Source organism: Chlorocebus sabaeus, chromosome 6 (assembly GCF_047675955.1).
Source record: "Chlorocebus sabaeus isolate Y175 chromosome 6, mChlSab1.0.hap1, whole genome shotgun sequence".
Taxonomy (NCBI): Eukaryota; Metazoa; Chordata; class Mammalia; order Primates; family Cercopithecidae; genus Chlorocebus; species Chlorocebus sabaeus.
This window is the reverse complement of record NC_132909.1, coordinates 23,502,279-23,519,589: the sequence shown is the minus strand read 5'-3', so window position 1 is coordinate 23,519,589 and position 17,311 is coordinate 23,502,279. Positions and strand designations below refer to the sequence as shown.

Below are 17,311 nucleotides of genomic sequence, written 5' to 3'. Positions count from 1 at the left end.
GGTGGCTCATGCCTATAATCTTAGCACTTTGGGGAGGCTGGGGCAGGTGGATCACCTGAGGTCAGGAGTTCAAGACCAGCCTGGCCAACATGGCGAAACCTCATCTCTACTAAAAATACAAAAATTACCTAGGCATGGTGGTGGACACCTGTAATCCTAGCTCCCTGGGAGGCTGAGGCATGAGAATCTCTTGAACCTGGGAGGCAGAGGTTGCAGTGAGCCAAGATCGCACCATCGCACTCCAGCCTGGGTGACAGAACAAGACCCTGTACCAGGAAAAAAAAAAAAAGAGAGAAAAAACCAACTTAATTTTCATTTCTACCTCCATCCCCCAGACAACCACGAATCTACTTTCTGACTCTATAACTTTGCCTAATCTGGACATATCATATAAATGAAATCTGACAATATATGGTCTTTTATGTCTGGCTTGTTTTACTCAGCATAAGGCTGTAGTGTATATGGGTAGCTCATTCCTTTTTATTGCCAAATAGAATTCCAGTATATGGATGTGCCACTTTTTTTAATTCACTCACCAGCTGATGGGCTGCCAGGTGACATTTCCACTGTTGACGACTATGACCAACACTGCTGGGAACATTTAGGACTGAGTCTTTAAGTGGACCTGAGTTTCCACTTCTCTTAAGTAAATACCTACAGTGGAATTGTTGGATTGCATGGTGAATTTATGTTTAACTTTTTAAGCAACTGCCACCTGCTTTCCAAAGCGGGGGCACCACCTCCCATTATTCTCACCAGCAGCGAATGAGGCCCCTGTTTCTCCACATTCTCGCCAACCATAGGCATTGTCTGACCTTTTGCTTGTGGCCATTCTAGTGGATGTGAAATCATATCTCATCGTGCCCCATGATTGTTTGAATGAACTAAGAGATCACCCGTGAAACTGGACAGCACTTGGGTTTGAACCCTGGTGGTGACATTTCACAAGCTGTATCACCTGGAGCAAGTGACTTCACCACGGTGAGGGACAAGGATATGACATAAAAGCGTTGCTCTAGAAGCAAAGTGTCTGCTACGGATTATGTGCCCACGAAAAGGCAGCTGCTGTCATCATCGCCACCGCTGCTATTATTATTATTATTATTATTGTTATTGTTATTGTCACCCCAGGATAATCCTGAACCAGTGACAGGGAAAATAGCAGCTGGCATCAGCTGCCCACTCACCACCACATGCCAGGCTTCCGTCAAAGCATTCGACATGTATTAGTAGTCTTTTAATCTACCTACATATTGTTTTAATTTACATGTGTTAATGCGTTAATCTATGAGATGACTACTATGACGAGCTCTGTTCTGTAGGGGAGAAAGCAGAGACGTGGAGAATTTAAGTCATTTCCCCCAAATCACAAAGTCGGAAAGGAACAGACCTCATGGAGCTCGCTCTCTGTCATTGCATCACACTTCCTGCCCTTACAAGGCAAATTGGATAAGTGCCATTCTAGAGAAGCAGACAAAATTCAAGTGGAGAAGAGGGGAGGGGAAGACGTTGGCTGGGGCCTGTTTAGAGCATCCCAGCTGAGGCTGCATGAGAAGGGAGGCACGCAGTTGTGGAATTTGCTCCCCTTTTTGCATACCGACCAGCCCTGGCAACGGAGCTCAAGGCATCTTTGTGCCACTGCTCAACAGTGAGTGACGTCATGGGCACGACCAGGTCTTTATCAGTTCTGCCGGATAAATAGCCAACCGCACTAGGTCCGGAGAGACAGCAAGGTGCTGTGCAGCGGAGCATTTGGGTCTCAAAGAAGCAGGTGAGCCTGGGTCTGAGGGGCTGGGTGGAGGAGCATCTTGGTGCTTCTCTGCTGGGGAAGAGACAGGGGACAGGGCATGCTTAGGAAGACAGGCAGGCTGACCCCGCCTGGAAGGCACCTGGAGACAAGAGGGGTGGGCATGGTGACCACGTGCCCTTTTGGGTGAGATGGTGCTGGTCAGAGGCAGGAAGGCTCCCCGCTACCAACTCCATGTCTCTCTCACCAGTGGCCACCACCATGGGTGCAGGCCCCGACCAGTCCTACTTCTCCGGCAATCACTGGTTCGTCTTCTCGGTGTACCTCCTCACCTTCCTGGTGGGGCTCCCCCTCAACCTGCTGGCCCTGGTGGTCTTCGTGGGTAAGCTGCGGCGCTGCCCGGTGGCTGTGGACGTGCTTCTGCTCAACCTGACCGCCTCCGACCTGCTCCTGCTGCTGTTCCTGCCCTTCCGCATGGTGGAGGCGGCCAGTGGCATGCGCTGGCCCCTGCCCTTCATCCTCTGCCCGCTCTCTGGATTCCTCTTCTTCACTGCCGTCTATCTCACTGCCCTCTTCCTGGCCGCTGTGAGTGTTGAGCGCTTCCTGAGCGTGGCCTACCCACTATGGTACAAGACCCGGCCGAGGCTGGGACAGGCGGGTCTGGTGAGTGTGGCCTGCTGGCTGTTGGCCTCTGCTCACTGCAGCGTGGTCTACATCGTGGAATTCTCGGGGGACACCTCCCACAGCCAGAGCATCAATGGGACCTGCTACCTGGAGTTCCGGAAGGACCAGCTAGCCTTCCTCCTGCCCGTACGGCTAGAGATGGCCGTGGTCCTCTTTGTGGTCCCCCTGATCATCACCAGCTACTGCTACAGCCGCCTGGTGTGGATCCTCGGCAGAGGGGGCAGCCACCGCCGGCAGAGGAGGGTGGCGGGGCTGGTGGCAGCCACACTGCTCAACTTCCTTGTCTGCTTTGGGCCCTACAACATGTCCCACGTTGTGGGCTATATCTGCGGTGTAAGCCCGGCATGGAGGACCTACGTGATGCTTCTCAGCACCCTGAACTCCTGTGTCGACCCCTTTGTCTACTACTTCTCCTCCTCCAGATTCCAAGCCGACTTTCATGAGCTGCTGAGGAAGCTGTGTGGGCTCTGGGGCCAGTGGCAGCAGGAGGGCAGCGTGGAGCTGAATGAGCAGAAGGGAGGGGAGGGGCAGAGAGAGGACCGTCCAGCTGAAGGAAAGAGCAGTGAACACTCACTGGGCTCTGGAACTGGTGGCCAGGTGGCCTGTGCTAAAAGCTAGGTCCTCTGCGGCAGGAGGGTGTAGCTGGCATGTCATCCTCAGGGCACTTTCTCGCTCACGCCAGGGACTTGGAGTTGGGGCCCGATGGGGCTTGGGGGCAGAATAGACATCCAGCCTTCCCAAGGGTGTGCGCACTAAAGCCCAGCTCTCTATCTCACCTCCATCCCCATCCACCCACACACTATGGGAAGGGGTCAGGGTGAGAGGCTGCTCTGGAGAACAATGAGGTTCTCGTAGCAGCAGGCAGCTCTTGTGCTTTTTTGAGGGTGGCAGAGGAGCTAAGAGCAGTGCCCAGGGTCTGAGGGGGCTGCCCAGTGAGTGGCAGGGGCAGGAGAGGGGAGAACCCTATCCTCACAGCTGCTCCCAGCCAGCGAGTCAGGAGCGGGGGAGACAGGGCGCCAGGAATGAGGCCGCATTCTGCTCCCACAGTGCCTTTTCCAGAAAGTTCCCATTGCTCAATAAATCTGGATCATCAGAGTCATTTATGAACAATGACAGAAGAAAAATTACCCAAATAAATGTGGAAGCAAGCAAAAGAGAACAGTGTTTCCTTTTCTCCAGTTTTGTTCTGGTGGTGTGCTTGGGCCGGGTGGGACTGGTAGATGGAAGGAGAAAACACCAGACTCCAGAGGAAAAGGGCCAAACACCAGGATGCCTGGATGCTGAGAGAGGATCTGGCTTGCAGGGATGAAAATAACAGCTGCCCTGTCTAAAGGACTTAGCCTGACACATCATCTCCTTCTATCTCTCAATAGCCCTGTGGTAGGTACCAACATTATCCCCAGTTTCAGATGAGGGAGTGACCCAGAGAAGTGACATCTCCTACCTGAGATCCCATAGCTGGTGGGTGATTGAAGTGGGACCAGAAGCTGGCGTCAGTTGGCTCTGACACCCATGCCCCTAAGCCACTCTGCTGGTCTCCAGCTTTGTGTCACCTGTGGTCACCTAACCCAGTCAAATGTCCCAAGTCAGATGAGGCCATCTGAGCAGGACAAATGTAAACAGGCCATGATAAGAAACAGAACTAAATGCAAAGCATATTGGCTATTTGTGTGGGTTCAACCTTTTCCCAGTAAAAAAGTCCTCTTGGAAAAAAATTAAAAAGATAATTAGCCAGTGCAATGGACTTCAGGTTTCTGCAAAGCCAGAAAGATGTTCCTCAGAGCTCTATTCATCAAAGTGTGGCTATCCAGGAAGTTTTCATGTTCCCCGAGTGGTGGCCCATGAGAGATAGCTGGTCAGGACCTCCTCCCCAACCTGAGACTCGCCAGCCCCTGTTTGCATGCCGTCAGCAGTATTTCAGAAGCATTTGTTGAACACCTATTGCATGCAGACAGCTGGGCTCAGAACATTGGGGAGTTCGACACCACGGTCTTTAAATATCTGCTTCCTCCCTGGGGTTAAGCGTGCTGGAAGAATGAGGACGGGCTCTGTGTGGAGAACTGGATTTCAGGTGGGAGGAGAGGGACTCTGTGGGGAGTTGAAGCCATGAGCTGTCTCTCTGTCCCATGGCTCACGTGTCCATCCCCGGGGCACTCAGCCCTGGTGGCTGCAAAGAAGTTGATGCAAGTAGGGGTCTTCATGGCTCAGAAAGGGGACAAAGCTGCTGTGGAATCCTGCAACTTCAGAATGGGCACTGCCACCCCAAGGCAGAGAACAGAAAAGCTGAAAACTCCACAGTTGAAAGAGAGCCATGAAGAGCTGGAGTCTCACTCCTCTCCCAGGGTTTATAAGAGGGAATCAGAGGCAGCTTCATGGGCTTTACTGTCCCCAGCCATTGCCCAGCTCAGACCAGTCTGTATAAGCAAAAGCCCAGGGGTGGTGAAGACGAAAAGCCATCGGGGTGTGAGCGATCGTGGGAGTGGGGGTGAGCATTTTCCATACATCTCAGAAGCCAAGGGAAAGGGGCTGTCAGAGAACGGGAGAGGGACGGAGATGGCCTCTTTGGAGGGAGGTGGTGATAGCCTGAGACCCTCTTGCTGTCCCCGCTGAAGCCTGGTAACTGGAGCTGCCAGGCCGCACAGAGAGAGGCTGATGATGGGGGACCTGGAACTCGGAAAGGGCCAAGTGGTCAGGTGACCCACACACGCCTGAGAAAACAGATGTGGAGAGGCTGCGTTGTCATTCTGAGGCAGGAAACAGAGACAGACAGACAGAGACATGGGCACAGTGAGAGACAGACAGAATCATAGAGCAGAGCTGGCTTCTCACCGGAGAAAGCGTCCAGAGAGGTTAGAAATCTTCCTTAGGTCCTCCTGGGAGGCCCAAGTGACCCTACCGGGGAGCTGAGCAGCCGACGGGATTCCCGGGGTTGAGGGAAGGAAGCTGCGTAGCCGGCTGGGGCCGAATCCCCTGTGCCTCAGGGAGGAACACCCAGTATTTCCAACCACGCACACCGGGAAGAGTCCTTGGAGTTGAGGCCACTGACTGGGTCCTCCAGTGCCGGCCAGCGGAGGTTGCTCCCGTCTCTTGCCTTCCTCCTCCCCATCCTTCCGCCAGCCCTGGAATGACTTATTGGCATTCCTGACAGAGAAGAAGAAAAAATAAGCAACTTGGGAAATGCATCTTAAGGTATAATTCAGGAAAATGTCACCAATCTTGCTAAAGAGGTCAACATGCAGATAAAAGAAATTCAGGGAATGCCTGAGAGGGGCTATACAAAATGACCATCCCCAAGGCACATAGTCATGAGACTACATGGAAGAAAAATATCTTTAAGGAAGCTAGAGAAAAGAGCCAAATTACCTATAAAGGGAATCCACTCAGAATAACAGTGGACTTTTCAGCAGAAGTCTTACAATTTAGAAGAGATTGGGTGCCATTTTTAGGCTTCATTTTTTTGATGGAGTCTTGCTCTGTCGCCCAGGCTGGAGTGCAGTGGCGTGATCTTGGCTCACTGCAACCTCTGCCTCTGGGTTCAAGCAATTCTCCTGCCTCAGCCTCCCAAGTAGCTGGGATTACAGGCATGCACCACCATGTCCAGCTAAATTTTTTTGTATTTTTAGTAGAGACAGGATTTCACCATATTGGCCAGGCTGGTCTCAAACTCCTGACCTTGTGATCCACCCGCCTCAGCCTCCCAAAGTGCTGGGATTACAGGTGTAAGCCACTGCTCCCAGCCTTCTAGGCTTCTTAAAGAAAAAATGCCAGCCAAGAATTTCATATCCTACCAAAGTAAGCATCACAAAGGAGAAATAAACTCTTTCCCTGACAATCAAATGCTAAGAGAATTCATCACCACCAGACGGGTCCTATAAGAAATGCTCAAAGCAACTCTAAACGTGAAAACAAAAGAATGATACTCGCTACCACAAAAGCAAACTTAAGTACAAAGCCCACAGACCCTATAAAGCAACTACACAATCAAGACTACAAAGTAACTAACAACACTATGATAAATCACAACCGGAACAAAACCTCACATATTAACCTTGAATGTAAATGGCCTAAACACTCCACTTAAAAGACATAGCGTGGAAAACTGGATAAAAAAAATGAGACCCTACCTTCTGCTCTCTTAAAGAGACCACACATATAACGACACCCAAACCCTCAAAAGGATGGATAAAGGTCTTTCATGCAAATGGAAAACAAAGGGTTGCTATTGTTGTATGAGATAAAACAGACTTTAAACCAACAATAGTAAAAAAGCACAAATAAGGGCACTTCCTAATGATAAAGGGTTCAATTAAACAAGAAGATTTAACATCCTGTTTATATAAGCACCCAACACTGGAGTACCTGGATTTATAAAACAGTTACTACCATACCTAAGAAAAGAGATGGACAGCCACACTTCAGCAGCCATTGACAGCATTAGACAGATCATTGAGGCAAAAAACTAACAAAGAAATTCTGGACTTAAATTGGACACGTGATCAAATGGACCTAATAGACATCTACAGAATACTCCACCCAACGACCACAAAATATACGTTCTTCTCATCTGCACACAGAACATACTCTAAGATTGACCCAATGCTTAGTCACAAAGCAAATCTCCCTAAATTTAAAGAAATGAAAATCATACCAACCATCTTCTCAGACCACAGTGAAATAAAAATAGAAATCAATACCAAAAGGAATTCTCAAAATCACACAAATACATGGAAACTAAACAACTATTTCCTGAATGACTTTGGGGTAAGTCATTAAGGAAGAAGTCAAATAATTAAGGCAGAAGTCAAAAAAATGCTTTGAAACAACTGAAAATAGAGGCACAACATACCAAAACCTCTGGGATACAGCAAAAGCAGTTTTAAGAGGAAAGTTTATATCACTAAATGCCTACATCAAGAAGTTAGAAAGCTCTCAAATTAATAACCTAACATTACACCTAAAGGAACTAGAAAAACAAGATCAAACTAAATCCAAAGCTAGTAGAAGAAAAGAAATAACTAAAATCAGAGTAGAGCTAAATGAAATTGGGACCAATAAGCCATTCAAAGGATCAATGAAATAAAAAATTGGTTATTTGAAAGAATAAACAAGATTTATAGGCTGCAAGCTAGATTAACAAAGGAAAAAAAACCTCCAAAAAGCAAATCAGAAATAACACAGGCAACATTACAACTAATTCCACAGAAATACAAAAGATCCTTAGAGACTGCGATGAACATCTATATTCACATGAACCAGAAAATCTAGAGGAAACAAATAAATTCCTGGAAACACACAACCAAGATTGAACCAGAAAGAAATTGAAACCCTGAACAGACCAATATTGAGTTACAAAATTGAATAAGTAATAAAATACCTACCAACTTTAAAAAGCCCTTGACCAGATGGATTCACAGCCAAACTCTACCAGACCTGCAAAGAAGAGATGGTACAAATCCTACTGAAACTATATCAAAAAATTGAGGAGGAGATATTCCTCCCTAACTCATTCTACAAAAACAGTCTCATTCTGATATCAGAATCTGGCAGGACACAGTGAAAAAAGAAAACTATAGGCCAATAGCCCGATGAACATAGATCCAAAAATCCTCAACAACATACTAGCAAACCAAATCCAGCAGCACGACAAAATCATAATTCAGCATGATCAAGTGGGTTTTATTCCTGGGATGCAAAGATGGTTCAATATATGCAAATCAATAAATGTGACTCACCATATAAAAAAAATTAAAAATGAAAATTATATGATCATCTCAATAGATGAAGAAAAACAAGTATAATAAAATCCAACATCCTTCATGATAAAAACCCTCAAAAAACTAGGCATCGAGGGAACATACCTCAAAATAATAAGAGCCATCCAGGACAAACTCACAGCCAACATCATACTGAATGTGCAAACGTTGGAAGCATTCTCCCTAAGAAACGGAACAAGACAAGGATGTCTACTCTCACTACTCCTATTCAACATAGTAGTGGAAGTCCTAGCCAGAGCAATCAGGCAAAAGAAAGGAATAAAAAGTATCCAAATAGGAAGAGAAAGTCAAATTATCTCTGTTCACTGATGACATGATTCTATACCTAGAAAACCCTACAGATTCCTCCTAAATACTCCTAGACCTGATAAATGAGACTGGCAGTTTCAGGATACAAAATCAGAGTATAAAAATCAGTAGCATTACCATATGCCAACAATTGTCAAGCTGAGAGAAAAATAAAGAACACAATCCCAATTACAATAGCCACACACAAAAAATAAAATACCTAGGAATACCTCTAACCAAGGAAGTGAAAGTGAAAGATCTCTACAAGGAGAACTAAAAAACACAAACAAATGAAAAACATTCCATGTTCATGGATCAGAAGAATCAATGTCATTAAAATGTCCATACTGCTCAAAGCAATCTGCAGATTCCACCCAATTCCTACCAAATTATCAATGTCATTTTTCACAAAATGAAATCATTCTACCAAAAAGACACCTGCGTGCATATGTTTGTCACAGCACTATTCACAATAGCAAAGTGATGGAATCAACCTAGGTGCCCATCAATGGTAGACTGGATAAAGAAAAAATGGTATGTATACAGCATGAAATACTATGCAGCTATGAAAAAGAATGAAATCATGTCCTTTGCTGCAACATAAATGCAGCTGGAGGCCTAAGTGAATGATCCTAAGTGAATTAACACAGAAACAGAAAATCAAACGCTGGGTTCTCACTTTTAAGTGGGAGGTAAACAATGGATATACACAAACATTAAAGATGGAAACCATAGACAATGGGGACTCCAAAGCGGGGGAGGGAGGGTGGAGGACAAGGGTGGGAAAACTACCTGTTGGGTACCAAGTTCACAATTTTGATAATGGGTTCAATAGAAGCCCAAACCTCAGTATTATGCAATAAACCCATATAACAAACCTGCACATGTGCTCCCGAATCTAAAATAAATATTTCCAAAAAGCAATTGACCTATATTATTAACATGTTAATCTACCTGTATATATGTTTTAATCTGCATGTGTTCATGCTTTGAAATATGATACAGATACTATGACAACCCCTGTTCTGTAGGGGAGAAAGCAGAGACACATCACTTCCCCCAAATCACAAAGTCAGGAAGGAACAGACCTCACGGAGTCCAGTCTGTCACTGCCTCATGCTTTGTGCCCTTACAAAGCAAACTGGATAAGTGCCATTCTAGAGAAGCAGACAGAATTCAAGTGGAGGAGAGGAGAGGGGAAGAAGATGTCGGCTGGGGCCTGTTTAGAGCATCCCAGCTGAGGCTGCACGAGGAGGGAGGCAAGCAGTCATGGAATTTGTTCCCCTTTTTGCATACTGACCAGCCCTGGCAATGGAGCTCAAGGCGTCTTTGTGCCACTGCTCAACAGTGAGTGATATCATGGGCACGGCCAGGTCTTTATCAGTTCTGCTGGATAAATAGCCAACTGCTCTAGGTCCGGAGAGACAGCAAGGTGCTGTGCAGCGGAGCATTTGGGTCTCAAAGAAGTAGGTGAGCCTGGGTCTGAGGGGCTGGGTGGAGGAGCATCTTGGTGCTTCTCTGCTGGGGAAGAGACAGGGGACAGGGCATGTTCAGGAAGACAGGCAGGCTGACCCTGCATGGAAGATACCCGGAGACAAGAGGGGTGGGTGTAGTGACCACGTGTCCTTTTGGGTGAGATGCTGCTGGCCAGGGGCAGGAAGGCCCCCCGCTACCAACTCCATGTCACTCTCTCTCACCAGTGGCCACCACCATGGGTGCAGGCCCCGACAAGTCCTACTTCTCCGGCAATCCCTGGCTCGCCTTTTCTGTGTACCTTCTCACCTTCCTGGTGGGGCTCCCCCTCAACCTGCTGGCTCTGGTGGTCTTCGTGGGCAAGCTGCAGTGCCGCCTGGTGGCCGTGGATGTGCTCCTGCTCAACCTGACCGCCTCGGACCTGCTCCTGCTGCTGTTCCTCCCTTTCGCATGGTGGAGGTGGCCAGTGGCATGCGCTGGCCCCTGCCTTTCATCCTCTGCCCGCTCTCCGGATTAATCTTCTTCACCACCGTCTATCTCACCACCCTCTTCCTGACAGCCGTGAGCATTGAGCGCTTCCTGAGCGTGGCCCACCCGCTATGGTACAAGACCCGGCCAAGGCAGGGACAGGCGGGTCTGGTGAGTGTGGCCTGCTGGCTGCTCTCTTCTGCTCACTGCAGCGTGGTCTACGTCATGGAATTCTCAAGGAACTCCTCCCATAGGCAGAATACCATTGAGACCTGCTACATGGAGTTCCAGGAGGGCCAGCTGGTCATCCTCCTGCCTGTGTGGCTGGAGATGGTCGTGGCCCTCTTTGTGGTCTCCTTGATCATCACCAACTGCTGCTACAGCCGCCTGGTGTGGATCCTCGGCAGGCGGGGCAGCCACCGCTGGCAGAGAAGGGTGGCGGGGTTGGTGGCAGCTACATTGCTCAACTTTCTTGTTTGCTTTGGGCCTTTGCACATGTCATGGGCTTTGTCCAGGGTGAAAGCACGGTGTGGAGGACCTACGTGATGCTTCTCAGCACCCTGAACTCCTATGTCGACCCCCTTGTCTACTCCTCCAGGTTCCAAGCCAACTTTCACGGGCTGCCGAGGAGGCTGTGTGGGCTCTGGGGCCAATGGCAGCAGAAGGGCAGCGTGGAGCTGAAGGAGCAGAAGGGAGGGGAGGGGCACGAGGAAGACCTCACAGAAGAAAGGAAGAGTAGTGGACTATAGCAGGGCTGTGGAACTGGTGGCCAGGTGGCCTATGCTGAAAGCTAGGTCTTCCGGGGCAGGAGGGTGTAGCTGGCATGTCATCCTCAGGGCACTTTCTCGCTCACGCCAGGAGGGATTTGGAGTGGCGAGCTGGGGCCCGATGGGGCTTGGGGGCAGAATAGACATCTAGCCTTCCCAAGGGTGTGCGCACTAAAGCCCAGCTCTCTATCTCACCTCCATCCCCATCCACCCACACACTATGGGAAGGGGTCAGGGTGAGAAGCTGCTCTGGAGAACAATGAGGTTTTCATAGCAGCAGGCAGCTCTTGTGCTTTTTTGAGGGTGGCAGAGGAGCTAAGAGCAGTGCCCAGGGTCTGAGGGGGCTGCCCAGTGAGTGACAGGGGCAGGAGAGGGGAGAACCCTATCCTCAGGGCTGCTCCCAGCCAGCGAGTCAGGAGCGGGGGAGACAGGGCACCAGGAATGAGGCCGCATTCTGCTCCCACAGTGCCTTTTCCAGAAAGTTCCCATTGCTCAATAAATTTGGATCATCAGAGACATTCATGAACAATGACAGAAGAAAAATTACCCAAATAAATGTGGAAGCAAGCAAAAGAGAACAGTGTTTCCTTTTCTCCAGTTTTGTTCTGGTGGTGTGCTTGGGCCGGGTGGGACTGGTGGATGGAAGGAGAAAACACCAGACTCTGGAGGAAAAGGGCCAAACACCGGGACGCCTGGATGCTCGGAAAGGATCTGGCTTGCAGGGATGAAAATAACAGCTGCCCTGTCTAAAGGACTTAGCCTGACACATCATCTCCTTCTATCTCTCAATAGCCTTGTGGTAGGTACCAGCATTATCCCCAGTTTCAGAAGAGGGAGTGGCCCAGAGAGGTGACATCTCCTATCTTTGATCCTATAGCTGGTGGGCGATTGAAGTGGGATGGGAAGCTGGAGTCAGTTGAATCTGACACCCATGCCCTAAGCCACCCTGCTGTTCTCCAGCTTTGTGTCACCTGTGGTCACCTGGCCCAGTCAGATAAGGCTGTCTGAGCAGGACACATGTAAACAGGCCATGATAAGAAACAGAACTAAATGCAAAGCACAGTGACTATCTGTGTGGGTGCATCCTCTCCCCAGTAAAGAAGCCTTCTTGAAAAATACAGATTATGATAATTGGAGTCAATGATTGGGCAGGTGACTCACATGGGCACCCGATGCTCCTCAATCTTAGCTAATGCAGGATCTCTTCAACTTTTTACATCCTTGTCCCCTTCAGGAGCCTTTTTGGACATACATCTTTCCTACACAGCACATTCCTCTGCCTGCTTATGCAATTTCAGTGCAACCAACACACTCTCTGTTTACATGTTGTGGCCCTTTAGAAAGACAGAAACCAGCTGGGCGCAGTGGCTCACGCCTTTAATCCCAGCACTTTGGGATGCTGAGGCGGGCAAATCACTTGAGGTCAGGAGTTCGAGACCAGCCTGGCCAACGTGGTGAAACTTCGTCTCTACTAAAAATACAAAAATTAGCCGCAGTGGCAGTGCGCACCTGTAATGCCAGCTACTCAGGAGGTTGAGGCAGGACAATCACTTGAGGCCAGGAGCAGAGGTTGCAGTGAGCCGAAATCACAACATTGCACTCCAGCCTGGGTGATAGAGTGAGACTCCATCTCAAAAAAAAATAAAAAAGAAAAAAAAAAAGAAAAGAGAAGAGAAAAGACAAGATAAGACAAGACACAAATCATTGTGAGATTTTTTGTTGTTGTTGTTCCCCAAGAACTAGTTTTCACCTATTTGGGATCAACATCACTGCTGCTGAGAATGTCTGAGCCACGGAAATGGTCCCATCTAATATACTGATAGAGCCTGTCTCACAGAACTGTAGCCCAACAAAATTAGGCTGAAGATCTTGCTGCAGGAAGGGAGATCACACTCCGGAAGAAGTGTGGGGCCTTGTGCAAGAGAAGAGAGCCAGTTATCGAATTTGAGCTAAGGGTAGTGTGAATTTAGATGAAGAGGTGTGTGATGGGCTCAACACAAAGCTGGGATGTGTGGAAACAGGCTAGTGTCAGGTGGAGGTCAGGAAGACTACTCAAGATCCTGTTGCTCTGGAAAATATGAAGCAAAGATAAAGGTAGAACTCTGTATTGAAAAACTCCTTATCTGAAGCTCTGGTGGGTTGAAAATCAAGGTTGCATCTCTGTCTCAGAGACTCTGATCCTCTAAGCAGAAGTACATATTCCTTTCTTACTCCTCATGATCTCATGCATCCGAGTATCTTTGACTTTTGAGAACTAGGTTTTTTAGCAATATCTTCTTGTTAATTAGCAAAACAAGTTTTTAAAGGTTTACAAGAGGAACTTTTTTAGAAGGAGAGATCATCCTTTACTGAAACCAAGGGCAGGTCAACCCAGAAGGACAAGAGGAAGGGAAGACTCAATCCATCTCGGCTACAGCTTCCCGGGGCCACAGGTCAAGTCTCAGCTTACAGGGGAGTGACAGGAAACTAGAAATTTTCAATTACCCAGTGTTGGCTGGGTGCGCTGATTCACACCTGTAATCCCAGTGCCTTGAGAGGCTGAAGTGGGAGGATTGCTTGAAGCAAGACTCCTTCCTCTAAGAAAAATAAAGTTAGCTGGGCATAGGGGCATAGTGGCACGTGCCCATGGTCCCAGCTGCTCATGAGGCTGAGGCGGGAAGATCGCTTGAGCCCAGGAGGTCGAGGCTGCAGTGAGCCGTGATTGTAGCACTGCACTCCAGCCTGGGTAACAGAGCAAGACCCTAAAACAAAAAAACAAAGGAAAGAGAAGGAAGGAAGGAAGGAAGGAAGGAAGGAAGGAAGGAAGGAAGGAAGGAAGGAAGGAAGGAAGGAAGGGAGGGAGGGAGGGAGGGAGGGAGGGAGGGAGGGAGGGAGGGAGGGAGGGAGGGAGGGAGGGAGGGAGGGAAAGAGAGAAAGAAAGGAGAGAGAGAAAGAAAGGAGAGACAGAAAGAAAGGAGAGACAGAAAGAAAGGAAAAGAAAAAGAAAAGAAAAGAAAAGAATCACCAAGAGTGACCAGAAACCTTTGGAAGCCACCTAAGAAAGTGACAAAGATGGTTCAGTCCATCCAATGGAAGGCAGTAAGACCATTGCTGGGTTGAGCCCATTAAGCTCAGACTACTCAGTAAACCAGTGGCAGTGGCAGGCAGGAGGCAGAGCAGGAACTCCCCACTGGGAGACAGGATGCCAGTGCTTTTTCCGGAGTTAAACACGTGTCCACTGGAGAGTGCAGTAAGTGGCCTTTCAGGCTGTGAATGTGCCTGGTGGGGCATGGGAAGCTGTGCTACAAAACAGGATCCGTCAGTCGGCTTCAACTGGGTTCAATGGGAGGGGACAGACATAGACCTGGTCAGGGTCGGGGGAGGTGGAAGGGAGGCAGGAGGCTGGACTTGACTTTGGAGGTGGGGCTCAGACACTGGACCAAATTGAGGACTAGCTAAAACAGGGAAACAGGGACGGGGCTTAAGCGGCTTCCTATAGAACACGTCCACCAGTGTCCCCTCACAGTTTACCATTGTCATGGTAACACCTGGTAATTACCACCCTTTTTCTAAAACTTTGGGCATTAACTGCCCCTTAATCTGCATGTAATTAAAAATAGATATAAATATGAATGCAAAACTGCCCTAAGCTGCTACTCTTAGCACATCCCTATGGGGTAGCCCTGCTCTGCAAGGGCAATCATGGAGCTGTCGCACTGCCGGAACTATAACACCACCGCTTCCATAAAGCCATTTTCTTCTACCACTGGGTAGCCTTTAAATTCTTTCCTGGGTGAGCTGGGTGCAGTGGCTCACACCTGTAATCCCAGCACTTTAGGAGGCTGAGGCAGGCAGAGCATTTGTGATCAGGAGTTCGAGACCAGCCTGGGCAACATGGTGAAACCCAGTATCTACCAAAAAATATAAAATTTAGGCAGGTGTCGTGGCCCACACCTGTAATCCCAGCTACTCAGGAGGCTGAGGCAGGAGAATTGCTTGAACCCAGGAGGCAGAGGTTGTAGTGAGCCAAAATTACACCACTGCCCTCCAGTCTGGGTGACAGAGTGACTCACCATCTCAAAAAAATAAAATAAAAATTTTAAAATTAAATAAATAAATAAATAATTTCCTGGGCAAAGCCAAGAAACTTCCCAGGCTAAGCCCCAATTTAGGGCTCATCTGCCCTACATCAGAAGGGAGGCAAAGACCAGACAGGGAGAGCAAGAAGCCTGGGAGTCTACAAAATTAGTTGCAGGACTCTTCCAAAAAAAGGAAGCAGAGCATCGATAAAAGCTGAAAGACACCTGGAAGAAAAGTGAGGCCACTGTTCCTGGGAATTACAAGTGGGAGATAGAGGTTTTTATTGTGGGGTTACAGTGTGAGAAGGTGCTCAACTTTTGACCTTCCTCTCTGAGGACATGACTCTTCTGGTTTAGAAAACAACAGTAAAAAGTCCCCAAGAGATACTGATGGTTGCGGTTCCCAAAACTTGGTTAACATCTGTGGGAAGCCTTCTGACTTTCCTCTGAGGCCAGTTCTGAAAAGCCATTCATACGGAGGCAAGTCAAACTATCAAAGCAGCAGCCTGTGTTCTGGGAAAAGTATGCTGGGATCACATTTCAGAGAAAAGATGGGATAGAAGGAATGAAAGCTGATCAACGTGACTGGGTGTGGTGGCTCACGCCTGTAATCCCAGCACTTTGGAAGGCTGAGGTGGGCAGATCACCTGAGGTCAGGAGCTCGAGACCAGCCTGGCCAACATGGTGAAACCCCGTCTCTACTAAAAATACAAAAATTTGCCGGGCATGGTGGCATGTCCCCGTAGTCCCAGCTATTCGGGAGGCTGAGGCAGGAGAATCGCTTGAACCTGGGAAGCTGAGGTTGTGAGGTTGCAAGGTTACAGTGAGCTGAGATTGCAGCACTGCACTCCAGCCTGGGCAACAAGAGAGAAACTCCATCTCCATAAAAAGAAGAAAGCTGATCAACACTGGTAGAAGTGGGGAAGTGCAAAGCTCACCTCCCATGGGAGCCAGGGTGGAACTAGCAGAGAGAAAATGTTGCAAAAGAGGAAATGGGATACAGAAATATTTTTTAAGGAGAGGGTGCTTTCAGTGGATTTAGAAGAATATAGTGGCTGGATGTGGTGGCTCATGCCTGTAACGCCAGCATTTTGGGAGTCTGAGGCAGGTAGATAACTTGAGCCCAGGAGTTCCAGACCAGCTTGGGCAACACGGCTAAACCCTGTCTCTACTAAAAATACAAAAATTAGCTGGGTGTGGTGGCACATACCTGTAGTCTCAGCTGAGGTAGGAGGATCACCTGAACCTTGGGAGGTTGAGGCTGCAGTGAGCCATGATCAGGTCACTGCACTCCAGCCTGAGTGAAAAAGTGAGACCCTTTCTCAAAAAAAATTAAAATTAAAAGAAGAGTACAGTGAGATAACCCAATCAATCATCCCCTGTTGCAGATCCCCCAGTCTCAGGGGTCAAATCGCGATTGGCACTAATCATGATGCTCTCGACCCCCTTTACTGGTGATTGGTCTCAAGATGGAAGTGCGACCCAGTTCCAGCCAACAAAAAGAAAGAAGTCTGCTGGGGGCCTCTGGGAAAGATTTTCCTCTACCTCATAAAAAAAAAAAAAAATAGATGCGTAAGGAGCTATTCTCCCACTTCTGATCTGGAACCTTCTATGGAAGAATGTGATACTTGGAGCTACAGCAGCCATATTGGGGCCATGAGGTTACAAACTTGAGGAAGAAGACAAACAAGCTAAGGACAGCAGAGCAGCAGGATGTAAAGGGCCTGCATCCTTGACCCTGTTGAGGTGGGACCACCAACGTCCAAAGTCACTGTAGTAAATGTTGACTCACTATTGGCCAGATACCCTCGAACTTACAGGTGAACACAGTAGATCAGCCTATATCCTACTAGAACATACCCAGTGACATCTTCTCTCGTGTTAAAATATTTTAACGTCCTGGGGTTTCTAAACTCTGCCTATTTGCCTTATAGAAGCTATGTGATGTTAGCGTTTGCCTTATCTGTTAAGGCTGAACTCAGGAGATGTCTTATTGTTCTAGACACTAGCTCTAGCACCAAGATGTCTGGACTTTCCTCATTCAGAAGGAGG

At 48.2% G+C, this 17,311-nt stretch overlaps 1 protein-coding gene and 1 pseudogene across 1 annotated transcript; both read left to right on the top strand.

The window, feature by feature from the left end:
* Window positions 1–1,315: 1,315 nt before the first annotated feature.
* LOC103234509 (free fatty acid receptor 3) lies at window positions 1,316–3,590 on the top strand. Its single transcript, XM_007996358.3, has 2 exons — window positions 1,316–1,771; window positions 1,998–3,590. The coding sequence occupies exon 2, from the start codon at window positions 2,009–2,011 to the stop codon at window positions 3,047–3,049; it is 1,041 nt and encodes a 346-aa protein (XP_007994549.1). The 5' UTR covers window positions 1,316–1,771; window positions 1,998–2,008; the 3' UTR covers window positions 3,050–3,590.
* Window positions 3,591–10,017: 6,427 nt separating this feature from the next.
* Window positions 10,018–11,702, top strand: LOC103234508 (G-protein coupled receptor 42-like; annotated as a pseudogene).
* The last annotated feature ends 5,609 nt before the right edge of the window (window positions 11,703–17,311 follow it).

What these genes read in the sequence shown, in the direction of transcription:
- LOC103234509 (XM_007996358.3), top strand. Translation starts at nt 2,009, where the DNA reads ATGGGTGCAGGCCCCGACCAGTCCTACTTCTCCGGCAATCACTGGTTC.